Below are 12,215 nucleotides of genomic sequence, written 5' to 3' on the forward strand. Positions count from 1 at the left end.
CACGCAAGATCAAAAGGAAAGATAAGTGTGGCGTGAAAAAACTCATCCTCACTGAATAAAAGTATAACAGCACATGGCGTGAAATAATACTGCAATAAGAGCTTTCTGAATAGATGTTATATTTAATAAAAGAGAATGAGGTTTGCTCTGTTCTCACTAAAAATGTATCACTGCTCCTGCTACAGATCTTATATCTGTGTTGCAATGTTGTCAGCGTGCAGGTTTTCACACCCATCACTATAATCCTCTGGCTCCGTGGAAGTGGGCGAGTCTGATTACTCATGTGATGCCTAATTTTACACGTGAAACCGTACACCTGCAACCTCGACGAGGAGGGGCGTACTTTGTGATGTACACATGACTTGAGGGCCTTGGTGACTATGGAGAAAAACCAGTTCACTTTCTCACTGATGCTTGTAGAGGGTGCGGCGAGAGCTTTATAAAGCTGTAGAGGGCGACAGTAGGGCCATAAGCATCAGAGCGAAAAAAGAGACACTAGCAAATGGAAGGTGAGACTTCGGATATGCACGCTTACTCTCTTTTCTTTGCTCATTTTGTTGTTTTATCACTTATCCGTCACAGCAACCTGGCTTTATGCTCTTGATCATTTTATTTCTTGCATAAAGCTGCTGTCTAACTGTTGAATACCTTTTTCTGTGGCAATTTCTAATTAGTCTTTTATGCATTTGCAGACTTAAGGTTTAAAAATGTCGACCTGGAAAATTCGGAGAACCTGGAGAAACACAGGACGGAGGACTTCAGCACCTCCAAAGCCCTGGTGGTGCGGAGAGGAGCCCCGTTCAGAGTCAGTCTGCAGCTGGAGGGCCGACCTTTCAACCCCAAGACTGACTCTCTGAGGGTCAAAGTTATGCTAGGTAGGCTAGATTTAGATTTAATCTAGATTTTGCTGCATGGGTGTCTTTAAAAATCCCTTTGCCTGATTGTCCTTCTCCCTTTTTCTCCTCAGGCCGCCTGTATGTGGTGATGCCCGTCACTTTCATTAAGAAGGTTTCTTCCACTCACTGGACTGCATACATTGAACCAAAGGGCTTGAACCTCCAGAACCCCTCCGTATACATCTCCTCCCCTGCCTCCGCCACGGTGGGCTGCTACAGATTTCAGGTGTTCGCTCAGAACAACCGGAAGACCCGCGCCTATGGCAAATTCATCCTGCTCTGCAATCCCTGGTGTCCTGGTGAGTACAAGTGAATTAGTCAGGAGCTTTTTAATGAAGTCTAAATAAAATTTTGCAGACTCAAAAGGTTTTGGCTTGTAAGCTAAACAAACCAGATATTTACTTCTAGGTATGATTTGATGAGTTCAAGATGATGCATCTCATTCATTCATCACCTTTAATCCTTATTAGTTCCCTTTGTGTGAGTCTGATCGCTACAGTACAGTGGTGATTTGCTGTGTGACTGGCTTTGTGAATCATACAGAGGTAAGGGATGATCCTCACAGCGAATGTCCGGCACCAGCTTCACAAACTAGATTAAAAAGATGTAATAAAATGAATATGGATGCTGCAGTCTTGAACTATTTGTGGTGTATTTTAAATGCAGGATGTACTAAACACAAGGTTTATTTCTCTCAGAGGACACAGTGCATATTCCCTTTGAGGACCAGAGAGAGGAGTACGTCCAGAACGACTCTGGGCTGCTGTTTATGGGCACGGCTAAGAACATTGTGTCAAGACCATGGTCCTTTGATCAGGTACGAAAATGAAAATCTGTTGATCAGGATTTTTGTTGAGCTAGAAAATAAATCATGAGGTTATTAACAGAGGAGGTGATGATTCAATTCTGGGAGTCAGTTTTACATGTAGCCTCATAAATGTAGTTTATATTGTTGCGCCTTTTTTATTGGATTGCTTGTGTCAACTCGCAGTTTCTTCTTTTAGTCTTTGAGTTGGATTCAATCCTTCTGTCAGAAAGCAGCTGTTACAAAATCAAGGGAAATAGAGGGAACAAAGGAGGGTTAAAGTTTGGTAAAAGAATATTTAGTTAAAAGTAAAACCCTCAATCCTAAAACTGACCTGAAATATCACATATTGGTAAAAAATAAAACAAAAGGAAGACTTGTGACGAAAGATAAAATGGCATAACCAGATCTTGGCACTCAAGGTGGTTTGAAGAATATAAAAGACCTTTTTCCCATCAGGCTAGAAACATAAAAAAATACACCAACATGTATCGACTTGCGCCTTCTTCAAGGTAGCACCCTGAAACCTTGAGTGCCTGCACCTGGATGATTTATGCTGCTTTTTCTTTCTTCACCGGTGGTTTGAGGGACACCAGTAGCACTCCTGCCACCTTTTTCTATCACATATTGATCATTTGAAAGGATGTTAATCATGTATAAATGCTTCAAAAGTGATGACATTTGAATCTAATTCTCATTCTCATTTCTTTAAAGTATGAGCCTGGGGTTCTGGAGACGTGCCTGAACCTTCTCCAGGTCAGCCCTCAGCACCAGAAGAACAGGAGAATGGACTACCTGAACCGAAACAACCCCGTCTACATCAGCAGGGTCGTGTCTGCCATGGTGAGTGTGAACGGATTCAGGGTAAAAAACACAACGTCATGTTTGCTCAAGTCTGTCTCAGGTATTTTTTATTGTTTACTTTGTGTGACAACAACAGCGTCAAAGCTGCTTATTAAAAACATGTTGCGGCTTGAACTGGGTCACTGTGTTCTGCACACGTTGTACAGATAAACACACACCTCCTGCAATGTTCTGTACAGTAAATGATGCATGCAGGAACACTATAATTATTTAAATTGATGAAAGTTGTTATTAAAATGACTGTGTAACTGCTTGATTTATGTTCATTGGGAACTCATACTTATCTTTTATGTTCAGATAAACAGTGAGGACGACCGGGGAGTGCTGAAAGGGAACTGGTCTGGTGACTACAAACAAGGAGTTCATCCCTCCTTGTGGACTGGGAGCGCTGACATCTTGAAACAGTGGACTCAGTCTGGTTACAGCCCAGTCAAGTATGGGCAGTGCTGGGTGTTCGCAGCTGTCATGTGCACAGGTGATTATATAACGATAACTGAAAAATGAATTACATATCGGTTATTCACTCTTTACATAACTATACGTCTCGTTTGGTCCCCAGTTATGATGTTTCCACACTTAAAAATTTGAATTCCACATTTTAATGTACATTTCTTACATTGAAATTTGCATTCATATTTGAAAAAAAGACAATTACTTGTGAAAATGCCCACTTCACTTTTTATTTTTTATTTTCACATGTTAACATGATCATGTAAAAAAAAAAGTGGATATCGTGTGCCATGTTTTGTCTCCGCATGTGGAAATTCTAGTTCATATGTGACATTGTTTCTTTTCCTGCGTTAAGATTTCAGTCCAAATGTGAAAACACTCACTGTGTTGCTCCTGTGTGAAAAGGCAACTTTCACACATGACAAATTCACAAACGCAGTACTTAACCAATAACATCTGACGCCACGACTGATGTCTTATCAGTGATGACAGCTGATTAATTTTTCCGTGACGCATCCCTCGGGTGTCATCATCATGTTAACGTCTTTGCCTGTGTTCTGATTACCCCTTTCAGTCATGAGAGTTCTTGGCATTCCTTGTCGCGTCGTCACCAACTTCAACTCTGCTCACGACACCAATGGCAACCTGGTGATTGAGGAGTTTTACAGTGAGACAGGGAAGAAGCTCCACCGCAGCAAAGACAGCATTTGGTGAGCGGTTATTTAACTCCTGAATGTTTTTTTCAGATATGATCAACAGTTTGGGGAATTTTTTTGAATAGATTTAAAGTGACTAATAACATGTATTGAGTTTTGTGAATCAAACAAGCCTATTCATGCTTTTTCCTTCTTTTGCCTCTTCTAAACAGGAACTTCCACGTCTGGGTGGAGTGCTGGATGAACCGCCGGGATCTTGGAAAGGGATTGGATGGCTGGCAGGTTCTGGACCCGACCCCCCAGGAGAGGAGTGGAGGTGTGTGAGACTTTCCTGTTCTCACTTCTATACTCAGCTCTGAATGTTTTCCTGAGTAAACATGACCATCTTTCCCTCCTAGGAGTGTTCTGCTGTGGCCCTGCCCCGGTCAAAGCAATCAGGGATCGGCGTATTGACCTGGTTTATGACATCCCCTTTGTCTACGCCGAGGTGAACGCCGACGTCCACTCAATCGTACTGAGCGAGGGTCGGGTGCTCAGCTACAACAAAGACACAGAGCGAGTGGGATCCCTCATCTGCACCAAAGCTGTGGGCTACCCCAGATACCAGAACCTCACAGGAGACTACAAACACCTGAAAAGTATGAGCCAAAACCAGAAAATACACACAATAAGTGCCATGATGTTATCTTCAAGACATGAAAATCACTCAAGTCTTTCTTTCAATCTTTGCATCACAGGCCCCACTTCAACACTTTCATCAAGAAGTTCCACAATGTCAGATGACTCAACATTAAGAAGAGGTAATTTTTAATTTTCCATTCAGTAATCAGACTCGTTCTCCGTCTAAACAAACGTCATCTCACGCGCCGGCTTTCTTCATGTTTAATCAGCAGGCTCGTCCAAGGGGGTCGCGGTCTTCCTGGCCCTGGACAAGGCTCCTGTCGCCGGGGAGCCCGTCCGCTTCACGGTGAAGGTCATCAACAGGCAGAGCGTTGCCAAGATGATGAAGGTGCATGTCAACGCCCAGGCTAAAGAGTACAACAACAGCCCCTTAGACACCTTCTGGGAAACTCACGGTGTCATAAAGCTGGCCCCCATGGAAGGTAAATCCACTTTTTTCTCTCATCTACACACTCAAATTCCCACTTCTTAAGTGTTGTGTTGTTAAATATCTGCCTCTTCCTCCCTCAGCCAAAGTCATTCAACAGCAGATCCTCCCAGCTCAGTATGAGGATGTGGTGGGAGACAACCTGGTCAACCTGGCTGTAGTCCTGCAGGACACGGCCAGTCAGGAACGGGTCCTGGCCACAGAGGAGTTCAATATCACCAGCCCAGAGCTCAGCATAGAGGTATGAGAGACATGTTATTCAGCAATAGTTTAGATGACAAAGTCACTTCTATGGAGGGATTAGGCTCTTAAAATGTGTGGTAATAAATGAAGCCAACTTTTAGATACCAAATATGTAATGCTTTACAAAGGGATACAAAAACAGATTTACTTATCTGTTAAGTAAATGTGTGAAACATTCTGGTTTCACATCGAGTCAATTTCGGGGGTTCACTAACGCAAACGTCTCCTTCAGGTTGCAGATGGAGGCTCCGTCGTGCCTGGAAAAGAGCAGACAGCCACAGTGTCCTTCACCAACCCATTCTCACACCCGGTGAGCGGAGCGCTGACTGTCGCCGGCGCCGGGCTGCTCCAGGGCAAGGTTCACTTCAGGTGAGAAGGCTTCATTGTTTATGTGTGTGTTGATGTCGCCTCAGTGACTTGTGCACATCATGAATAGCAGCAGAATGAGTAAGGAATGCTCAGACAGAGGAGTGTCACTGTAAAATACAAGATGGTACAGTGTGTGTTTGTGGAAGGAATGCAGGCTTGTTACACTTCTTTTGTTAAGCCAGTGTGTTCAGTGTTTATTCAGGTGTGGCTAATGATCAACCAAATGTTCCAGTTTGCAGACTAGGGGAATTATTTGAGTACTGAAGGGTCATTTAATACTATTACACTGCACTTTGTCATGTTTTATCTACCATAGAGTGAATTAGGGCATAGAAGACGTACAGTGTCCACAATCAATGTGAGATTTGACCATGTTTTTCGAAGATTAAAAAACTAGTAAACAACTTTTAAAATAAGATAATCTCATATTTCCTGATCTCATATTTTAAATCTTGGCAAGCACAGAAGTTTTTTTTTAACAGTGAAGTTTTAGATGATTAGCCATGTGTGATCTCTACAGTATTTGTAGTACTTTAATAACTCTTTAATATCTTGTGTCTTCCTGCAGGATGTCTCAGCTGCGTCCAGGAGGAACAGTGCAGCAGGGGATCACCTTCACCCCCAGCATGGTGGGATCGAAGATGCTGCAGGCCAGCCTGCTGCTCACAAACATGAACACCACCATCAGAGGCTTCAAAATGGTCTTTGTCAGCAGAGCTTAGGTCCTCTTCATTGTGTGTATTGCCTATTTTACTTTTCATTTGGAGAGTTTGATTGCAGCGTTTTGTTTCGTCTTCGCTTCAGAATCGCACTTTTTATTTATGTTGTAAAAAAAAAAAAAGGAGAAGCCAGAACGTGGCAACGAGGTGGCAGCATCAGACGCAGGGGAAACATTCTGATTATTGCTGTGTGTGATATAAATGTGAATGTAAATTATAATTATTTATTTTGCTATTTATTTTTGCTATTTATGTGATCGAGCCATGAGAGTTATTACCGCTACGTGAAAATCCTGCATTTTACTTGAATTTTTAAAAAAGCTGCAACAAATGATTTCCATTGATTACTGTGCTTTTTTGCTACGTGTGGAAAATAAAATAAACAAACAGGTTTAAATCTACAAGAAATGGAAGTGTGTTTTTTTTCCTCTCCTGTAGAGGGAGACATGTCCTCAAGAAAGGTCTAATTTAGCTCAGTCAGCATGATATGTCTCTCAAACCTCTTGATATTTATATGTATTTCACACAAGGGTCATTTATCATTTATTTATTTGTCATTTAATCCGACTCGCTTCATACGCCTCTGGGCCGAGGAAATCTGGAAAATGATATGAAACTCGACTCGTCTTTCCCCACAATGCAATTAATTTATCTTTATTAATCTATTTCAACTGTCTGTCAAAACAAAATCGACAATAAAGCATTATATACAAATCATAGCTAAGCTGACAGGCAGTGTAATCGGCACATGCACAACCATACCAGATCATCTATATTACAAACAGGTTACTTTGGAGATGAAACAAGGGCAGAAAAGGAGGAGAGTTAAAACATGACAACACATACAACCCAGAATCAAAAGTAAGGATTCGAGCACCAGCCTATAATACAGCATCTTCAAGACAACTTCTTGTCAAAACATATTTTACAAGAGCACATTTTTGGTCTTTGAAGGGAAGTTTTTTTTTTTAACGGCGAGCTCCCAAACTGTTTATACCTCATTGTGTTGTGAATTTAACTAATAATAAATAGCTCACATTTTAATGGTAAAATACAATCAGACTATTTTCAATAGCCTCTACCTATGAGGAGAAAATGACACATGGATCAAACGTTTCTAAAATAATAGTGAAGACGAATCTATCCCACGTAAGATAATAACTTTAAGTTTCTAATTTTTGTCTTTAGAAGAGATTTGATCATTGGAAAATGGGTTAAGTCTCACAACAAATAATAATAATAAAAAAAGACACAGCAGAACAAACAACCCCACAGCAATCTGACCTTTTCATCCATGCATTCAGTGCATCACTTTTTATGTACAAAAGTGGGACACCTGTCATAAAGTTGAGATGAACTGAATAAAAGAAAAGGAAAAAGGCTTTTAAAAAAGTATTTGCAGTATTAACCACAGTTCTCCCTGGGGTTAGTTCTGAAGCTTTGGTTCCCTTTTTTGTACTTTGGTCTTTTGTTTTTGGTCCGGCACTTTTGGCTTCATGTGTCATAGATATACTGCAGCCTCGCTTCGAAATCCTCACTGTTCCTTTGGCTTTGGTGTGAAATTGTCCGCCTGGGTGCTCATTAGGGATCAAATGTCTTTCGCCAAACCTTGAAAGAGCAATACTGACTCTGAATCAGTCTCTAGGGTGCGCCTTCACCGACTAGCTGCACTCAGGAGTTCAGCAGCTTCTCATGATTTGGATGGAAGAGCAGAAGCATGTCAGCTGGCGCCCTCTAGAGGTAGTCCAGCTCCAGTGCATGGCTCAGGGCCTCCAGATCGGCCCGACAGGACACCCTCCAGAACGGCATGTTCTTCTGAGAAAACAACAACGACAACATTGTTAATGGAAATTAAAATCAAGGTTATGTATCATGCAAACTTATGCAGTGCAGATGTGCAAAACAGACTATGGTTGGGAGTTTGTTTATAGTATGTGACAAAGTACATGTGGATAACATAGTTAGTCTCTAATGTACAAAAGCACGATGCAAAGAAAGATTTGCTGGAATGTCAAAGCCAGGAAAAAATCTGACATTTCAATTCAAAGAATATATATAAAAAAAAGCATATGGACACAGGAGCTGAAGAAACTGTGAGTCTCTGAAGGTTAACTGATTAGTTGAGGTCCATTTTTCAAGCAGTCAGAGTCATAAAAAAACAGATTGAGTTATACCTTCTTGGCCACGGACTCTTCTTCCGCTCCGTCTCCTATCACAACATACACTGCTCTCCGACCAAACCTCTGAGAGACACGCTCGAAACAGCTCTCTTTGCCTTTGAAAAGAAGGAAAATCAGAATTTATATTAAAGATGATATAAGATATTTTATTAGGTAATATTAAAGATCCCCCACACATGTTCTTTGATGTTATTCTTGCAGAAAGAGAGGATAATTACCACAGAAACATTCCTACTCATACTCGCAAATATTTATCATTTCACAGGTTTAACTGTTTGACACAAGATGTCTCCTTCGTCACCATTAAGTCCATCGTCAGTGCATGTGCACTGGAGGCTTCATGTTCCCACATCAGACTAGTGTCTGCTGAATATTGGACCAGGACTGGCTTCAAAACTATTTGTGGTGTCACAACTAACGGTCGTAGGCCCACCTCTTAAAATCAGATCTTCAATAAGTGCAAAGAAAATTTTGACTTTCTGCAGATTACTGTGCACATGCATCATTCTCTGCAGTGAAGCTCAAACATTCAACTAAAGGAACAAGAAGAAAAACTCATTTTTGTCTGGAGGACATTTTCCTCACCTGTCTTGGTGGCACTGTATATGTTCTCTATGGGGAACGCTGAGCCCAGACCGTACAGTAACACCTTGGAGAGGGCGGGGATGAGCTGGGTGGTGGTTACCAACACATTCACACAGTTCGGCCTGAGGGAACAAAGGACAGAAACATTTATACTACGGTTCAGTCACGACACCTTAATTGACACATAAATACAGCTAATGTTATTTGACCTGCTGCTGTAAATCAAGCCACGGGAGCATGAACCAACCTGGAGTTAATGAGAGCCAAAGCTTTGAGTGCCTGAGTCAGCCACAGGTCAGTCAGGACCTCCATCTCTCTCCTCAGCTGTAACCACTCCTCTCGCTTGGGGCTGCCCAGCAAACCTGCCCAACAGAGAGACGCTTGGTGGTCAGTTATTGTACCAAAACAAGGAGCACATGAGCCCCTCCAGCTCCAATGCATGGAAGACCTCATTAACTGACACGCTGCAAAACCATATTTTTACAGCAGGACCGTCTGCAGCGTTTGGTCGGATAATTCTCACACGACAACCTCGAGCCAAAACCTCACACACATGGTTTCCAGCAGACTTAAAGCAGCCAGCTGCAATCGGCGGAGCACACAGGTCCACACACAACAAGTTGTGAGTCATTATCCCAGTTGACAAACAAAGCTGCCGCCTTCCTTTCAGCTTTCATCACCACATCATGGTTCAATTAATTTAATGAGTAATACGTCGGGAATGAGGCATATTTTGCTGCAAAGATTCTCCTCTAAAGAGCAGGTGTTTATCGTTTACGGTCACAACGTTTTCATCCCTAATAGAAGTTTGATGATGCACAAACTGGAGCTTCAACAGTGCAGCTTTTATAGCTCGATAAGGCCTCTCTCTATCAAAACAATGACAACAAAAGACAGTTGATGATGTTGTGGAGTAGCGTGGGATCATGGGCGTCTTCATTTTGAAACAGCCATTACCCATGAAAATCTATCTGAAGCTAATGAGGCATTTAAGCTTTAATCAGGTTACATTGAGTCACATTATCGTTATCTCGAGTAAATTTACACATTTCTTTTGGTTTGAAAATAGTTGGAAACTACACAACTCAATAAAAAACAAGATCTCGTCATTTTTAGACATTTAAATGTGGAAATGTTACATTTTAAACCTTTGATTAAATTAATTAGCTTGTTGCCTACACTGTAAATTTTAAAAGTTGATTTTATTTTAACAACATTAGGAAACTGATTACCTCAGAACTATAAAATTTAAGATGTACGAGTTAAAATGTTTTAACAATCTAAAATCATTAGTCCACTTTACTTGGTAATTTTGAGGTAACCAGTTTCCTTGATTTTTTTAAAGTAAGATCACGTTATCAGATTTTACAGTGTGGTGTCAGGTAAATATGTATGTTTCCATGATGATATTAATCACATAATATAATTAATCACATCAATTAATCCCAATGATTATATCTTCTGCCATTATTAGTTCTAATTTCACTGTGTGAAAACCACATACAACCCTTATTAAACCTCAGGGAAAAGAGGCGCGCCTCTTTTCCCTGAGGTTTAATAAGGGTTGTATGTGGTTAAACCTGATGAACTGATCTTACCTAAAAAATCAAGGAAAGCGATTGCCTCAAAACTAATAATTTAAAGTTAAAAATGCTGAGCTCATACAACTTAAATGTGATAGTCTACTTATATAAGGTAATCTGCTCCCTTACTTTTTTAAAGTAAAGTCAACTTTTAAAATATACAGCAGAGGTTGACAGCAGACAGCTGAGTTAAATAAAAAGAGAGTGAAGCTTACCCCCGACATTATTCTTGTATGTATTGTAGATCTCCTTGACTCTGCGGTATCGGAAAGCCAGCTTCCTCATCCAGTCCACCCCTCCGTGGACCCCTGACCCGAGGCACAGAGAGCCGGCCCCTGCTGGGCTCTGGAAGCCGTCCGTCCCGAAGTTGTAAGTGCTGCAGGATCACGATACAGGAAACAGTCAGGGTATAGATCATAAAGACGCAAGCTGCATTTTTCCAGAGCGTCGTATAGTAGCACTATCATGTGTGTGTCAGCGGGGATGCTCTAAGAATAAGGACGACTGTATTCATGGATACATTTTCTAGCTGTTGGAGTTGATTCAGACTTTTAAGAACAAGAAGGCAGCGCTTAAACCATTCATCAAATTTAGGGAGGTGTGCCAGTGCAACCACAAAAAATTTCAAGGACAAGAAACGCTTTAAAATCGAACCTCGAAGACACTGAGTTTTAGCCATGAATGACGCTTTGTCAGGAAGGAATCATGAAGCATATACATTCAGCACGACTGGGATGAATATAAAAACATCTCTGAGAATTGAAAAGGGCCAAGTTCAATAAAATAAATACTTCAAAAAAAGTAGTTTGGTACAGTCTGGCTCTTTCTCAAATCACTCCGAAAAGTATCCTAAAGTGCTTCAACAAGTTTATCCAATAAAACGTCTGGACTGGGGGAGACAGAGGGAATGATAAAGAGAGATTTTGATGAGGAATGAAAGCGTTGGATAATCCTGCGACATATTATATGGCTGTGGAAGTCGGGAAAATAAAAGACATGCACATGCTTGCATGCATGAACACACACAGACACACACTCGTCGTCTCATCTCTCGGCCTTTTTTTCCTCCCGTGCACTAAAACCCAGAGGGCAAGTCTGGTTCATAAGCCACAGCAGAACTGCTGGATTGTCAAGTAACTCAGTAAGCGCGTACAGTAACACAGTAGAAGCCTCACCTCAGGTCCTGTCCGTTGTCATCTGATGCCACGTCATCAATATGAACCTGGTCACATTCCTGGGAAATGAAAAGGAGAGCGGATGTATCAAGAGATCCATTTTCAGAGTGAAGCCCTGTACGGGCAGATCCCCTCTTCAGGGGAGCCTGCGGGGAGCGATAGGAGTTACAGAAATAAAAAAGAGCTAAAATAAAAGGCGAGGAAGGAGGAACTAAAGTGTCAAGACACGGGACAGCGAGGCGCCGGAGATGCACGACAGTCAACTTGGCTGTGCGATTCTTGTGTAACCGCGTAGTAACTCAATGCAAAGCATAGCTGCGTTTTATCAGACTCCCAACATTCTGGTTCAAAATCAAAATAAAGAAAAGGCCCATTGTCTGACGGCAGCACAGTGGTGAGCATGTTGTTCCTCTCTATTGAACGTTAATGCTACCAACCAAACCACACTGTTTAAAACTACACTGTTGCTCAAACATGTGGCTACAAAACACCGTCAGCAATATGCAGTTAAATGTGAAACTTGAAAACAGTTATTCCGATTGAATAAGAAAATGAAACAAGGGGCATAAATCCATCATCACA

The 12,215-nt window shown here is 41.4% G+C and overlaps 2 protein-coding genes across 2 annotated transcripts in view; one reads left to right on the top strand and one right to left on the bottom strand.

Moving 5' to 3' along the window:
* The first annotated feature begins 454 nt into the window (after nucleotides 1–454).
* tgm5l (transglutaminase 5, like) lies at nucleotides 455–6,502 on the top strand. The gene is made up of 14 exons (XM_084349770.1): nucleotides 455–509; nucleotides 693–875; nucleotides 968–1,195; nucleotides 1,595–1,713; nucleotides 2,416–2,544; nucleotides 2,863–3,040; nucleotides 3,590–3,725; nucleotides 3,884–3,987; nucleotides 4,070–4,309; nucleotides 4,409–4,471; nucleotides 4,562–4,774; nucleotides 4,863–5,020; nucleotides 5,255–5,391; nucleotides 5,960–6,502. The coding sequence occupies exons 1-14, from the start codon at nucleotides 503–505 to the stop codon at nucleotides 6,111–6,113; spliced, it is 2,049 nt and encodes a 682-aa protein (XP_084205896.1). The 5' UTR covers nucleotides 455–502; the 3' UTR covers nucleotides 6,114–6,502.
* Nucleotides 6,503–6,748: 246 nt separating this feature from the next.
* eya2 (EYA transcriptional coactivator and phosphatase 2) overlaps nucleotides 6,749–12,215 on the bottom strand; it is a 30,021-nt gene continuing 24,554 nt past the window's right edge. Inside the window, exons 11-16 of the mRNA XM_084348074.1 lie at nucleotides 11,634–11,692; nucleotides 10,674–10,834; nucleotides 9,123–9,237; nucleotides 8,876–8,997; nucleotides 8,285–8,385; nucleotides 6,749–7,925 (exon numbers count right to left, since the gene is read on the bottom strand). Of these exons, the coding sequence (XP_084204200.1) occupies nucleotides 7,845–7,925; nucleotides 8,285–8,385; nucleotides 8,876–8,997; nucleotides 9,123–9,237; nucleotides 10,674–10,834; nucleotides 11,634–11,692 (639 nt within the window). The 3' untranslated portion in view covers nucleotides 6,749–7,844. The remainder of the gene's footprint in view (nucleotides 7,926–8,284; nucleotides 8,386–8,875; nucleotides 8,998–9,122; nucleotides 9,238–10,673; nucleotides 10,835–11,633; nucleotides 11,693–12,215) is intronic.

Source organism: Pagrus pagrus (assembly GCF_965226575.1).
Source record: "Pagrus pagrus genome assembly, chromosome: 3".
Lineage (NCBI taxonomy): Eukaryota > Metazoa > Chordata > Actinopteri > Spariformes > Sparidae > Pagrus > Pagrus pagrus.

Bases quoted from the DNA above. Each gene is read 5' to 3' on its own strand.
- tgm5l (XM_084349770.1), top strand. The intron at 1,714-2,415 runs GTACGAAAATGA...ATTTCTTTAAAG, and splicing joins GACCATGGTCCTTTGATCAG to TATGAGCCTGGGGTTCTGGA. The intron at 3,726-3,883 runs GTGAGCGGTTAT...TCTTCTAAACAG, and splicing joins CGCAGCAAAGACAGCATTTG to GAACTTCCACGTCTGGGTGG.